General features: G+C 38.9%; 1 protein-coding gene across 45 annotated transcripts in view; it reads left to right on the top strand.

The window, feature by feature from the left end:
* Window positions 1–16831, top strand: part of LOC139767191 (muscle calcium channel subunit alpha-1-like) — a 1449841-nt gene that overhangs the window by 776281 nt on the left and 656729 nt on the right. For all 45 annotated transcript variants that reach the window (XR_011717010.1, XM_071696301.1, XM_071696297.1 and 42 more), the window contains one exon: window positions 7420–7520. Coding sequence is in view for 44 of the 45 variants with exons in the window: in XM_071696301.1 (XP_071552402.1) it covers window positions 7420–7520 (101 nt within the window). In the remaining variant the exon portion in view is untranslated. The remainder of the gene's footprint in view (window positions 1–7419; window positions 7521–16831) is intronic.

The following is a 16831-nucleotide window of genomic DNA, read 5'->3' as shown; positions in this document are numbered from 1 at the left end:
AGCTCTCTCATCCACAACAGACTTCATTCTTGCCCCTCTTTCCAAAACTCTTGCATTCACCTCCCTAACAACCCCATTCATAAACAAATTAAACAACCATGGAGACATCACACACCTCTGCCGCAAACCTACATTCACTGAGAACCAATCACTTTCCTCTCTTCCTACACGTACACATGCCTTACATCCTCGATAAAAACTTTTCACTGCTTCTAACAACTTGCCTCCCACACCATATATTCTTAATACCTTCCACAGAGCATCTCTATCAACTCTATCATATGCCTTCTCCAGATCCATAAATGCTACATACAAATCCATTTGCTTTTCTAAGTATTTCTCACATACATTCTTCAAAGCAAACACCTGATCCACACATCCTCTACCACTTCTGAAACCACACTGCTCTTCCCCAATCTGATGCTCTGTACATGCCTTCACCCTCTCAATCAATACCCTCCCATATAATTTACCAGGAATACTCAACAAACTTATACCTCTGAAATTTGAGCACTCACTGTTATCCCCTTTGCCTTTGTACAATGGCACTATGCACGCATTCCGCCAATCCTCAGGCACCTCACCATGAGTCATACATACATTAAATAACCTTACCAACCAGTCAATAATACAGTCACCCCCTTTTTTAATATATTCCACTGCAATACCATCCTAACCTGCTGCCTTGACGGCTTTCATCTTCCGCAAAGCTTTTACTACCTCTTCTCTGTTTACCAAATCATTTTCCTTAACCCTCTCACTTTGCACACCACCTCGACCAAAACACCCTATTTCCTGCATTTGCGAGGAACAGAGGACTGGGCCTTAGAGGGAAAATCCTCACCTGGCCCCCTTCTCTGTTCCTTCTTTTGGAAAATTAAAAAAAAACGAGAGGGGAGGATTTCCAGCCACCTGCTCCCTCCCTTTTTAGTCGCCTTCTACGACACGCAGGGAATACGTGGGAAGTATTCTTTCTCCCCTATCCCCAGGGATATATATATATATATATATATATATATATATATATATATATATATATATATATATATATATATATATATGTGTGTGTGGTTTCAGAAGTGGTAGAGGATGTGTGGATCAGGTGTTTGCTTTGAAGAATGTATGTGAGAAATACTTAGAAAAGCAAATGGATTTGTATGTAGCATTTATGGATCTGGAGAAGGCATATGATAGAGTTGATAGAGATGCTCTGTGGAAGGTATTAAGAATATATGGTGTGGGAGGAAAGTTGTTAGAAGCAGTGAAAAGTTTTTATCGAGGATGTAAGGCATGTGTACGTGTAGGAAGAGAGGAAAGTGATTGGTTCTCAGTGAATGTAGGTTTGTGGCAGGGGTGTGTGATGTCTCCATGGTTGTTTAATTTGTTTATGGATGGGGTTGTTAGGGAGGTAAATGCAAGAGTTTTGGAAAGAGGGGCAAGTATGAAGTCTGTTGGGGATGAGAGAGCTTGGGAAGTGAGTCAGTTGTTGTTCGCTGATGATACAGCGCTGGTGGCTGATTCATGTGAGAAACTGCAGAAGCTGGTGACTGAGTTTGGTAAAGTGTGTGGAAGAAGAAAGTTAAGAGTAAATGTGAATAAGAGCAAGGTTATTAGGTACAGTAGGGTTGAGGGTCAAGTCAATTGGGAGGTGAGTTTGAATGGAGAAAAACTGGAGGAAGTGAAGTGTTTTAGATATCTGGGAGTGGATCTGGCAGCGGATGGAACCATGGAAGCGGAAGTGGATCATAGGGTGGGGGAGGGGGCGAAAATTCTGGGGGCCTTGAAGAATGTGTGGAAGTCGAGAACATTATCTCGGAAAGCAAAAATGGGTATGTTTGAAGGAATAGTGGTTCCAACAATGTTGTATGGTTGCGAGGCTTGGGCTATGGATAGAGTTGTGCGCAGGAGGATGGATGTGCTGGAAATGAGATGTTTGAGGACAATGTGTGGTGTGAGGTGGTTTGATCGAGTGAGTAACGTAAGGGTAAGAGAGATGTGTGGAAATAAAAAGAGCGTGGTTGAGAGAGCAGAAGAGGGTGTTTTGAAATGGTTTGGGCACATGGAGAGAATGAGTGAGGAAAGATTGACCAAGAGGATATATGTGTCGGAGGTGGAGGGAACGAGGAGAAGAGGGAGACCAAATTGGAGGTGGAAAGATGGAGTGAAAAAGATTTTGTGTGATCGGGGCCTGAACATGCAGGAGGGTGAAAGGAGGGCAAGGAATAGAGTGAATTGGAGCGATGTGGTATACTGGGGTTGACGTGCTGTCAGTGGATTGAATCAAGGCATGTGAAGCGTCTGGGGTAAACCATGGAAAGCTGTGTAGGTATGTATATTTGCGTGTGTGGACGTATGTATATACATGTGTATGGGGGGGGTTGGGCCATTTCTTTCGTCTGTTTCCTTGCGCTACCTCGCAAACGCGGGAGACAGCGACAAAGTATAAAAAAAAAAAAAAAAAAATATATATATATATATATATATATATATATATATATATATATATATACATATATATATATTTATTATTTTGCTTTGTCGCTGTCTCCCACGTTAGCGAGGTAGCGCAAGGAAACAGACTAAAGAATGGTCCAACCCACCCACATACACATGTAAATACATACACGTCTACACATGCAAATGTACATACCTATACATCTCAACGTATACATATATATATACACACACACAGACATATACATATATACACATGTACATAATTCATACTGTCTGCCTTTATTCATTCCCATCGCCACCTCGCCACACATGAAATAACAACCCCCTCCCCCCTCATGTGCGCGAGGTAGCACGAGGAAAAGACAACAAAGGCCCCATTCGTTCGCACTCAGTCTCTAGCTGGCATGTAATAATGCACCGAAACCACAGCTCCCTTTCCACATCCAGGCCCCACAGAACTTTCCATGGTTTACCCCAGATGCTTCACATGCCCTGATGCAATCCATTGACAGCACGTCGACCACAGTATACCACATCGTTCGAATTCACTCTATTCCTTGCATGCCTTTCACCCTCCTGCATGTTCAGGCCCCGATCACTCAAAATCTTTTTTACTCCTTTCCACCTCCAATTTGGTCTCCCACTTCTCGTTCCCTCCACCTCTGACACATATATCCTCTTGGTCAATCTTTCCTCACTCATTCTCTCCATGTGACCAAACCATTTCAAAACACCCTTTTCTGCTCTCTCAACCACACTTTTTATTACCACACATCTCTCTTACCCTATTATTACTTACTCGATCACACCACCTCACACCACATATTGTCTTCAAACATCTCATTTCCAGCACATCCACCCTCCTCCGCACAACTCAATCCATAGCCCACGCCTCGCAACCATACAACATTGTTGGAACCACTATTCCCTCAAACATACCCATTTTTGCTTTCCGAGATAATGTTCTCGACTTCCACACATTCTTCAAGGCTCCGAGAATTTTCGCTCCCTCCCCCTCCCTATGATTCACTTCCGCTTCCATGGTTCCCTCCGCTGCGAAATCCACTCCCAGATATCTAAAACACTTCACTTCCTCCAGTTCTTCTCCATTGAAACTTACCTCCCAATTGACTTGACCCTCAACCCTACTGTACCTAATAACCTTGCTCTTATTCACATTTGCTCTCATCTTTCTTCTTTCACACACTTTACCAAACTCAGTTACCAGCTTCTGCAGTTTCTCACATGAATCAGCCTCCAACGCTGTATCATCAGCAAACAACAACTGACTCACTTCCCAAGCTCTCTCATCCACAACAGACTGCATACTTGCCCCTCTTTCCAAAACTCTTGCATTCACCTCCCTAACAACCCCATCCATAAACAAATTAAACAACCATGGAGACATCACACACCCCTGCCGCAAACCTACATTCACTGAGAACCAATCACTTTCCTCTCTTCCTACACGTACACATGCCTTACATCCTCGATAGAAACTTTTCATTGTTTCTAACAACTTGCCTCCCACACCATATACTCTAAATACCTTCCACAGAGCATCTCTATCAACTCTATCATATGCCTTCTCCAGATCCATAAATGCTACATACAAATCCATTTGGTTTTCTAAGTATTTCTCACATACATTCTTCAAAGCAAACACCTGATCCACAGATCTTCTACCACTTCTGAAACCACACTGCTCTTCTCCAATCTGATGTTCTGTACATGCCTTCACCTCTCAATCAATACCCTCCCATATAATTTACCAGGGATACTCAACAAACTTATACATCTGTAATTTGAGCACTCACTCTTATCCCCTTTGCCTTTGTACAATGGCACTATGGACGCATTCCGCCAATCCTCAGGCACCTCACCGTGAATCATACATGCATTAAATAGCCTTACCAACCAGTCAATAATACAGTCACCCACTTTTTAAATAAATTCCACTGCAATGCCATAAAATCCCGCTGTCTTGCTGGCTTTCATCTTCTGCAAAGCTTTTAGTACCTTCTCTCTGTTTACCAAATCGTTTTCCCTAACCCTCTCACTTTGCACACCACCTCGACCAAAACACCCTATATCTGCCACTCTGTCATCAAACACATTCAACAAACCTTCAAAATACTCACTCCGTCTCCTTCTCACATCACCACAACTTGTTATTACCTCCCCATTAGCCCCCTTCACTGAAGTTCCCATTTGCTCCCTTGTCTTACGCACTTTATTTACCTCCTTCCAAAACATCTTTTTATTCTCCCTAAAATTTAATGATACTCTCTCACCCTCTCATTTGTATTTATCTATTTATTTATTATTCTTTGTCGCTGTCTCCCACATTAGCGAGGTAACGTAAGGAAACAAATGAAAGAATGGCCCAACCAACCCACATACACATGTATATACATAAATGCCTACACACGCACATATACATGCCTATACATTTCAACGTATACTTACATATACATACACAGACATATACCTATATATTCACATACATATATTCATACATACTGCCTTCATCCATTACCGCCACCACCCCACCACACACGAAATAACACTCCCCTCCCTCCGCGTGCGTGCGAGGTAGCACTAGGAAAAAACAACAAAATTCCACATTTGTCCACACTCAGACTCTAGCTGTCATGTGTAATACACCAAAACCACAGCTCCCTCTCCACATCCAGGCCCCACAAAACTTTCCAAGGTTTACTCGAGATGCTTCAGATGCCCTGGTTCAATCCATTGACAGCACATCAACCCCGGTATACCACATCATTCCAATTCACTCTATTCCTTGCACGCCTTTCACCCTCCTGTATGTTCAGGCCCTGATCACTCAAAATCTTTTTCACTCCATCCTTCCTCCTCCAATTTGGTCTCCCACTTCTCCTCGTTCCCTCCACCTCTGACACATAAATCCTCTTTGTCAATCTTTCCTCACTCATTCTCTCCATGTGATCATACCATTTCAATACACCCTCTTCTGCTCTTTCAACCACATTCTTTTTATTACCACACATCTCTCAACCTTTTATTACTTACTCAATCAGACCATCTCACACCTTTCATTACTTACTCGATCAAACCACATCACACCACATATTGTCCTTAAACATTTCATTTCCAACACATCCTCCCTCCTCTGCATAACCCTATCTATAGCTCATGCCTCACAACCATATAATATTGTTGGAACTACTCTTCCCTGAAACATACCCATTTTTACTCTCCAAGATACCCCTCCCTGAGGGTAATTCTGAAGTGTAAGTGTATATGTAGATAGATGGAAATATTCAATTATGTGTAAATGTGCAGTTATATGTAAGTATGTGTAAATGTGCAGTTATATCTAAATATTTGTAAAAAGTTTGTAAATAGTAATACTTGTGAATATGCACTTATACATAAATGTATGTTAAAAATGTGTAAATAATAACCATAGATAGCATTGAGTGTCATTTAGCAAGTGTGGACATGAGGCTTATAAATTCCACACCAGCTACTGGGGGAATTACACATCATTTTTAGGGCCATCTCATAATCACAGGAGTTACATTACTTCACTTTCTTCTAGATATTCTTTAAGTTTACATGTATTTCTTTCTTAAACATTGATAAGTTATTTTTCATTTTTTGCCAAAAGCTCATTTCATTCTTGCTGTTCTTCCCTCCTTTCACATTCCCTCTGCCACCCCTTGTCAGAGGCTCTCCTTAAGAACTGTACTAGATGTATACTCTGGCCATTTAAGTTACAATTGCTCACTTTTTATATGCCCTTGTATATGTACATCTTTCATTTGCAATGGAAAAGGAAAATTTTAGAATTTTTGTTGTTTTACCCAAATTATAGACAACTTTCTTCCTTTCTACTGGAGTTTAGGGGTTAAGATTGATTGCACAGCTTAATGGGTAATGTAGAGAAAAACCCTGAGGCTTATCATGAGGTAGGAAGATACTGCTTGCTTCCCAAGCAGCCCCACTCAGCTAATCCACTGAGTAAATAAACAAGATTCTTTAGGGCTTGATGATGATGATAACAGCCAAGAATCAAATTGGACATATCAAGAGACCATAATGAGATTGATTTTAAGTATAATGTTAGAGGACGATTCATATCCAGAGATAATGCACAAAAGTAAAAGCAAGGATAATTATTTTAGTATTCTAAGATATCCTAATGTTGTCCATTCTGATGAGACTATTTTTACCTTAGCCAACACTGCAAAGGTTAGAAATATATGTTAGGCATAAAGTTGGTATTCATAATGATCAAATCATTCTTGTACAGTGGTGTTGGTATTCATAATGATCAGATCATTCTTGTTGAGTGGTTTCTTCCAGTTGTATGATACTCAAAGAGTCATTGCATATGATTATATAAAAGAGAATTGGATGGTTTTTGGGAAGGTATTTTTATAATGCTGCAGAGAGTGAAGTATAAAGATGGACTCTTAGTGTTTTGGGGGCCATTTCTCTTTCATCTCAGGCATGTTCTCAAATTATGAAGCTTTCAGTCTCCCTAATAAGCCCCAATAAAGAATTGTAGTTTTGATGAAAGACAGGGTTGTTTCTGAATTTCAAGTGTATGAGTTTGGAAAACTGGGCTGTACTTTTACTCATTCTATGTCTTGAAATTGGCCTTGGTCTTCATTTTACGAGAACAGGTGTCAATAGAGTTGAAGTTAGTAATGTCCCTATTTAGTGATAGGAGCTTGGATGATATATTCTGACTGGCTTAGCTCCAGAACATATTTCTGTGTGGCTGGTTGTGTCTTTAGCTAATCCTTCTAAGGTTCAATGTGTATTTGTTTTCAAGCAGAACCTTGCATGGATGTTTAAGGTTTTGATATCTTAAACCCCTTGTCTTAGTTCAGAAAGAAGTCTTATCATCAAGTTTTCTTGTAGCAGCATAGCAAGGACACAGTGCAATCATAAATTACTTATTTACAGAGATGGAGATACAGCAAGCCACACCAAAGTCCATCTTGAGATGGATGAAGGGGAAGAGGAACAGAAGTATGGTTATGAAGGTGATGACGATCTTGGTGAAGGTGAGGATGATTCAAAATATATTTGTTGTGATATGCTCATTTCTCATAATTCATGATCACTAATTGAGACTTTTCATGGTGATATTTCACATAAATCAGTACATATCTTCAGTGTCCTTGTGTCAAAAATATTCCTACAGCTGTGGTTTCAGTGCATTGCACATGACAGCTAGAAACTGAGTGAGAATGAATGTGGCCTTTTTTGTCTGTTCTTCTGGCGCTACCTCACTGAAGCATAGGATGGCGATGCTGTTTCCTGTGGGGTGGGATGGGGCCAGAAATGGATGAAGGCAGGCAAGTATGAATATATACATGTGTATATATGTCTGTATATGTGTATGTATATGTATATATGTATTTATATGTGTATATGGACAAGGATGTATATATGCATGCATATGAGTGGATTGGTATTTCTTCATCTGTTTCCTGGCACTCCCTCGCTGATGCAGCAAACAACGATCAAGTATAATGATTAATGATAATATTTATATATTATATATTATTATTTATACTTTGTCACTGTCTCCCGTGCCAGCGAGGTTGCACAAGGAAACAGATGAAAGAACGGCACAACCCACCCACACACACATGTATATACATACACATCCACACACGCCATATACATACCTATACATTTCAACATATATATGTATATACATACAGACATATATACACATGTACATAATTCATACTTGCTGCCTTCATTCATTCCCATCGCCACCCCACCACACATGAAATGACAACCCCCCTCCCCCCACACGTATGTGAGGTAGCGCTAGGAAAAGACAACAAAAGCCACATTCGTTCACAATCAGTCTCTAGCTATCATGTATAATACACCAAAACCACAGCTCCCTTTCCACATCCAGGCCCCACGAAACTTTCCATGGTTTACCCCAGACACTTCACATGCTCTGGTTCAATCCATTGACAGCATGTCAACCCTGGTATACCACATCGTTCCAATTCACTCTATTCCTTGCGTGCCTTTCACCCTCCTGCATGTTCAGGCCCTGATTGCTCAGAATGTTTTTCACTCCATCCTTCCTCCTCCAATTTGGTCTCCCACTTCTCCTCGTTCCCTCCACCTCTGACACATAAATCCTCTTTGTCAATCTTTCCTCACTCATTCTCTCCATGTGATCAAACCATTTCAGTACACCCTCTTCTGCTCTCTCAACCACACTCTTTTTATTACCACACATCTCTCTTACCATTTTATTACTTACTCGATCAAACCACATCACACTACATATTGTCCTCAAACATCTCACTTCCAACACATTCACCCTCCTCCGCGTAACCCTATCTATAGCCCATACCTTGCAACCATATAACATTGTTGGAACCCTTATTCCTTCAAACATACCCATTTTCCCTTTCCGAGATAATGTTCTCTCCTTCCACATATTTTTCAACACTCCCAGAGCTTTCACCTACCCCACCCTGTGACTCACTTCCACTTCCATGGTTCCATCTGCTGCCAAATCCACTCCCAGATATCTAAAACACTTCACTTCCTCCAGTTTTCTTCATTCAAACTTACCTCCCAATTGACTTGTCCCTCAACCCGACTGTACCTAATAACCTTGCTCTTATTCATATTTACTGTCAGCTTTCTTCTTTCACACACTACCAAACTCAGTCACCAGCTTCTGCAGTTTCTCACCCGAATCAGCCACCATCGCTGTATCATCAGCGAACAACAGCTGACTCACTTCCCAAGCCCTCTCATCCAGAACAGACTGCATACTTGTTCCTCTCTCCAAAACTCTTCCATTCACCTCCGTAACAACCCCATCCATTAACAAATTAAACAACCATGGAGACATCAAGCACCACTGCCGCAAACGGACATTCACTGAGAACCAATCAGTTTCCTCTCTACCTACTCGTACACATGCCATCCATCCTCAATAAAAGCTTTTCACTGCTTCTAACAATTTGCCTCCCACACCATATACTCTTAATACCTTCCACAGAGCATCTCTCTCAACTCTATCATACTATCATATGCCTTCTCCAGATCCATAAATGCTACATACAAATCCATTTGTTTTTTAAGTATTTCTCACATACATTCTTCAAAACAAACTCTCTACCACTTCTGAAGCCACACTGCTCTTCCCCAATCTGATGCTCTGTACTTGCCTTCACCCTCTCAATCAGTACCCTCCCATATAATTTTCCAGGAATACTCAACAAAAATATACTTCTGTAATTTGAACACACCTTCTTTTGAAAAAAAAAAAAAAAAAAAAAAAAAAAAAAAAAAAAGGAACAGAGAAGAGGTCCAGGTGAGGATATTCCCTCAAAGGCCCAGTCCTCTGTTCTTAACGCTACCTCGCTATCGCGGGAAATAGCGAATAGTATAAAAAAAAAAAAAAAATTTGAACACACATTTATCCCCTTTGCATTTTACCGTGGCACTATGCATGCATTCCGCCAATCCTCAGGCACTTCACCATGAGCCATACGTACTTTGAATATCCTCACCAACCTGTCAACAACACAAACCTGCCACCTTGCTGGCTGTCATTTTCCACAAAGCTTTCACTACCTCTTCTCTGTTTACCAATTCATTCTTCCTGACCCTCTTACTTAGCACACCACCTCGACCAAAACATCCTATATCTGCCACTCTATCAACTAACACATTCAACAAACCTTCAAAATACTCACTCCATCTCCTTTTCATATCACCACTACTTGTTATTACCTCCCCATTAGCCCCCTTCACCGATTTTCCCATTTCTTCTCTTGTCTCACACACTTCATTTACCTCCTTCCAATTACCCCAACTCTCATTTGCCCTCTTTTTCACCTCTTGTACCTTTCTCTTGACCTCCTGCCTCTTTCTTTTATACATCTCCCAGTCATTTGCACTATTTCCCTGTGAAAATCCTCCAAATGCCTCTCTCTTCTCTTTCACTAATAATCTTACCTCTTCATCCCACCACTCGCTACCCTTTCTAATCTGCCCACCTCCCATGCTTCTCATGCCACAAGCATCTTTTGTGCAAGCCATCACTGCTTCCCTAAATACATCCCATTCCTCCCCCACTCCCCTTACTTCCTTTGCTCTTGCATTTTTCCATTCTGCACTGTCTCTCCTGGTACTTCCTCACACAAGTCTCCTTCCCAAGTTCAGTTACTCTTACCACTCTCTTCCCCAACATTTTCTCTTCTTTTCTGAAAACCTCTAAAAATCTTCACCTTCGCTTTCACAAGATAATGATCAGACATTCCTCCAGCTGCGCCTTTCAGCACATTAACATCCAAAAGTCTCTCTTTCACATGCCAAACAATTAAAACGTAATCCGGTAATGCTCTTTGGCCATCTCTCCTACTTACATACGTATACTTATGTATATCTCTCTTTTTAAACCAGGTATTGCCAATCACCAATCATTTTTCAGCACACTAATCTACAAGCTCTTCACCATTTCCATTTACAACACTGAACACCCCATGTACACCAATTATTCCCTCAACTGCCACATTACTAACCTTTGCATTCAAATTATCCATCACTATAACCCAGTCTCGTGCATCAAAACTGCTAACACACACACTCAGCTGCTCCCAGAACACTTGCCTCCCATGATCTTTCTTCTCATGCCCAGGTGCATAGGCCCAAATAATCACCCATCTCTCTCCATGCACTTTCAGTTTTACCCATATCAATCTAGAGTTTGCTTTCTTACACTCTATCACATGCTCCCACAACTCCTGTTTCAGGAGTAATCTTACTCTTTCCTTTGCTCATGTCCTCTCACTATGTTCGTATATATATATACATGCCTGAACATTCTCAATCAGTGCCTTCCCATGCAGTTTTCCAGGAATACTCAACAAACCTATGCCTCTGTAGTTTGAACACTCATCTTTATCCCCTTTGCCTTTGTACAGTGGCACTATAATGATCTGTCAATCCTCAGGCACTTCACCATGATCAATACATGCACTGAATATCCCTACCAAACAATCAACAACACAGTCACCGCTTTCTTACTAAATTCAACTGCAATAACCATCCAAACCTGCCACCTTGAAGGATTTCATCTTCCGCAAGACTTTCACTACCTCTTCTCTCTTCACCAAACCACTCTCCCTGACTCTCTCACTTCACACACCACCCCAACGAAAACACTACATCTGCCACTCTATCATCAAACACATTCAACAAACCTTAAAGATACTCACTCCATCTCCTCCTCACTTCATCACTACCTGTTATTACTTCCCTCCTTGTCCCCTTCAGTGATGTTCCCATTTGTACTTGTCTTATGCATGTTAATTACCTCCTCCCAAAGCATCTTTCTGTTCTCCCAAACGTTTAATGATACTCTCACCCAAATCTCATTTGCCTTCTTTTTCAAATCTTGCACCTTCTTGACCTCCTGCCACTTTCTCTTATACATATCCTGGTCATTTGCACCCCTTCCTTGAAAGTATCATTCAAATGCTCCTTTTTTAACCTTCACTAACAACTTTACTTCTTCATTCCACCACTTAATACCCTTTCTGCCCATCTCCCACCTTTTTCATGCCACATGCATCTCTCGCACATGCTGTCACTGCTTCCCCAAATATATCCCATTCCTCCCCTACTCCCCTCATGTCATTTGCTCTCACCTTATGCCATTCTTCATTCGATCTCTTCTTGTACTTCTTCTTACAAGTCTCCTTTCCAAGCTCACTTACTCTCACCACTCTCTTCTCCTCGACATTCTTTCTTCTTTTTTGAAAACTTTTACAAATCATCACCTTCGCCTCCCCAAGATAGTGTTCAGACATCCCACCATCTGCCTCTCTCAGCACATACACATCCAAAATTCTCTCTTTTACAAGCCTGTCAATTAATATGTAATCTGATAATGCCCTTTGACCATCTTTCCTACTCATATGTATGCTTGTGTATATCTCTATTTAAACCAGGTATTCCCAGTCTTAATTTTTTTTTCAAGCACACGAATCCACAAACTCTTCATTTCCATTCATATCACTGAATACCCCACGTACACCAGTTACGCCCTCAATTGTCACATACCTTCACATTTAAATCACCCACCACTAATACCTGGTCTTGTGCACCAAAACCGCTGACACTCACTCAGCTGCTCCAATATGTTTCTTCTCATGACTAGGTGCATAAGCACCAATAATCACCCATCTCTCTCTCCATCCACTTTCAGTTTTACCCACATCAATCTAGAATTTACTTTCTTACACTCTAGTACACACTCCCACAACTCCTGCTTTAGGAGCATTGCTACTCCTTCCTTAGCTCTTGTCCTCTTAATTGAGTGAAAATGAAGTAGATACATCAGAAACAAAATTATTTCAGGAAGATATGAAACAATTTGAACAGTTACATGAAAAATAAGGGCTTTTATGATAACAAATTAGCTGCACTTGTGATAGCAAAATGTATTGAGTGAATCTAATATGAGAGCTTCAGTTTTCATTTTTTAAAAAGTCTAGTGCATATATGTTTCATGGAGTATGATTTTCAAAGTCAGGTGAACATGATTTGAAAAGTGTAATATGATTCATGGTTGTGATGCCACTGTAGATAGAAAATCTTATAGGTTGGTAAACCTGGAAAACTGTCATTCATATCAGCCAGCTCATTGAAGGAGTCATCATTCTGTATCCATATTTTTAAGGATATCATGCAAGTTTGACTATACACTGATTTGTAAATCTGATAAATCTGCAACATTACCCTGACTTGATTTGTTTGTTCGTTTTGAATTTGTATCATTGTATAGAAAAAGTTAGGTGATGATACAGTTGCACTTACAATTAGGGTTTTACTTTGTTTTGTATCCAACTTTGTGATATAATTTTCCTTTCCACTCTTTTTATATGATCATCAGCAGTTTTTCTGCTTGAGTTTAGAGACATAAGTATTTTTTCCATGTGCTTTTGTCAGTTTTTATTGATATTCACTTCACCTCAACCAACTTAGTTTTTATGCAGTTTTTTCAGGCTAAGTTTCGTCAAGCATAATATAAGACCGTATATTTTTGTCATTATTTTCATGGTTCTGGTTATTCTGGTTTACCCCTTTTTTTCTTGCCAGTAATCTTTATGCATATTTTACCTACTTTCACTGTAGTTTAACATTTTTTTTAAGATTTGAATGATTTTAGTTCTCTCATTTCTCTGCTATTTTTATCCTTAACATGGTATTAAAGTTGAGCTTCATTGTTTGAAATGATTTGATTTGATTTGTCATTGTTTTCAAAGCCACAATTGTAGCTGCAGATTTGTTATCTTTTTGAACAGTTACCACTCTAGCTACTGTTAGGGTTCATTTGAATGTCTTGATTCGCCTTTGATTTTTAAACACATTTTTTTTATGTGTGAACAGTGTTAGAAGAATTGCATTGCTCCACATCAAGCTGTCATATTATCCTTACTAATTATTTATATGCACACACATTGGAGATCCATATACATATCCACCTTCATATTTGATTTTTTTTCATACTTGTTTGCTGTTTCCTTGATGTATGAGGTAATGACAGGAGCATACTATCTATATATTAGGTTTGAAAATGTTAACTAGCATATTTTTCCTTGGTACACTTTGAAAATGTTAACTAGCATATTTTTCCTTGGTACAGTATTAAAAGGAATAATGATCTTATGAGTATTGAGCTATAGAATCAAGGTAGTCTGAAAATAGTTTGAAATCAAATAGTAATCATCATTTTCATACATCAGATTCAGTAATTAACACTGAAGATGCATTTGATAAGTATTTGATAAGCTCATTGTACAAAACCTTAAATTTCCAAACGTTTAAATAGCATTTTTATCTTGTGTGACTTTGAAAGTGAAAGACTTTGCAGTAATTGACGTTTCTGTGTATTCTTAGGTACAGCTGCTATTGCTCTCATTTTAGTATTCTGGGTTGCTTGTTGTTGCTTATTCTAACCTTTTGTATATTAGAGATACAGAAATGAAATGACTCCAACACTTTGTCTATGCTTGTCATCCCAACTTTTGTTCTTTTTTTTTCCATACTCATGTTTCTAGCACATTAAGTTCTACAACCACTGTGTTTTCTCAGTCTACATCTTGTACCTTTAGTTTTCTCTTTTTTATGCAGTATGTGTATGTTCATTTCCACTGTATGTGGGAGTGATGACAGTAATGAGAAATTTCAGATTAGTAATTGATTCATGCTCTCAAGGAAACAGCTGTCCAGTTTACTTGTTCAGATTGCACTGCTCTTGCCCTACTCTATGCATTCACTATCTAGATTTCTAGAGGTAGACAAACCCACACAGCAGGGATGAGGTAAATACAGGATATCCATATTTGAATGTGAATACTTCACATTTTTGTGATTTTTTTTCATATGTATTTGCCATTTCCTGCATTAGCAAGGTAGCATCAAGAACAGAGGACTGAGCCTCAGAGGGAAAATCCTCACTTGGCCCCGATTCTTTTTGTGAATATGAATGCAAATACAAATACTGAAAAAGAATGTGATGTGAATACATTCATTGATACCTAGACAAATAATTGCATTTACTGATAAAGTGTAATAGATGATGATACTGAAGCTCATTTTATTTTCAGGGACTTATTAGTACTCATTAGAATTTACAGTACATAATGATACCAATAATTCCAATAGAAAGAACAGAGCAAGGAGCCAAGAGAGTATTGTTTCTCATAAGACTCATTCGTCTGTTTGTGATACTACCTCAATCATGTGGAAATTTGTGAGCATGTATGAAAGAAAGAAAGAATAATACATTGGAAACTTCTCTAATTAGTCACCATCTTTATATTAATTATGTTTACCGTAAAGAAACTTGAAATATTAGTTTGGTTTTAAAGGGATCATAATCACCATTTCAGCAGTCAATAAGGAAATTATTTGTGTTGCAGTGCAACATTATAACTATCCTTTGTGCTCATATCTCATTTAGTGACCTCTGGGACTATTAAGAAAATAAAAAACATAGGTTAACTTCTTTCCTTGCCATCATTTTTTAAAAGTATGTTCCAGACATCATTTTTCTAAATTCAGTTTTGAAATGTGTACATGTAGACAAAGTTATATACAGAGGATTATCTTTGAAATATCATTTAAAGAATTATGGTTAATGATCAAATACACAATTACTATGACACCACGTTATCTCAGTGGATAAAAAGGAATACAAAAAAACAGAAAATTTATAAAAAAAATTAGGTATTCTTATAGAAATTATTTTGTTACATGGAATAGGGTACCATGTGTTACCTCCATTTTCCAGTGATGTTGATGTCTACCTTTGCTTTGCATACCTACTTGTCTTTTCATTTCTTTTGTTGGCTAGTTATAAAGGAAATGAAGTATTGTTATAGAAATTCAGTTATTTTGTTGCTTGGAATAGGGTACCATGTGTTACCTCCATTTTCCAGTGATGTTGATGTCAACCTTTGCTTTGCCTACATACTTGTCTCTTCATTTCTTTTGTCAGCTAGTTCATTATTGTATCAAAAAATCTCTAGAATTGAGTAACATATTCTGATGTTCATTAAATGGTTGGGCAGGCACGCTAAGTGGTGAGGATGACTTTACTTTGGTCCACCTTATTGCATCAGCTGGACCACTCAAGTTAGAGCATTGTAATCATTTGTGTATTTACATAGTCATCACTGTTATATTCATTCAGCATATTTAAAAGAAAAAAAACAATGGAATGGCAAGCAAAATCAAACTAGACACTTGCACCTCTCTCGAGAAATGATTTGCCTTACTGTATCTGGACCACTCAAGTTAGAGCATTGTAATCATTTGTGTATTTACATAGTCATCACTGTTATATTCATTCAGCATATTTAAAAGAAAAAAAACAATGGAATGGCAAGCAAAATCAAACTAGACACTTGCACCTCTCTCGAGAAATGATTTGCCTTACTGTATCTTCATTTGTGTATTTGGATAGTCATCACTGTTATGTTCATCATCCCTCAGTGTACTGGGGATGAAAAAGTGGAAAGGCAAGCAAAAATAAGTCAGCCTCTTGCATCTCTTAAAAGACACCTTGCTGTGCTGTCTTCTGCATATGTAAACAATTGCTTTTGTTGCCATCTTTTGAGAGAAACAATACCAAACATGCTGTCATTTTCTGGGAATGATAGAAAGAGTATCTTGAATCCCACACAAGTTAAATTGTGATGATGATTTTTTTAATTTACTTGGCTAGTTAACTCAGGATAATAATTATAAAGACTAAAGTTCAGCTTGCGCATACTTGTGATACTAAGGAAAGTGTTTATAGATGCACAGA

Source organism: Panulirus ornatus, chromosome 59, assembly GCF_036320965.1.
Source record: "Panulirus ornatus isolate Po-2019 chromosome 59, ASM3632096v1, whole genome shotgun sequence".
Lineage (NCBI taxonomy): Eukaryota > Metazoa > Arthropoda > Malacostraca > Decapoda > Palinuridae > Panulirus > Panulirus ornatus.
The sequence above is the reverse complement of the archived record's forward strand: the minus strand, read 5'-3'. Positions and strand labels throughout refer to the sequence as shown.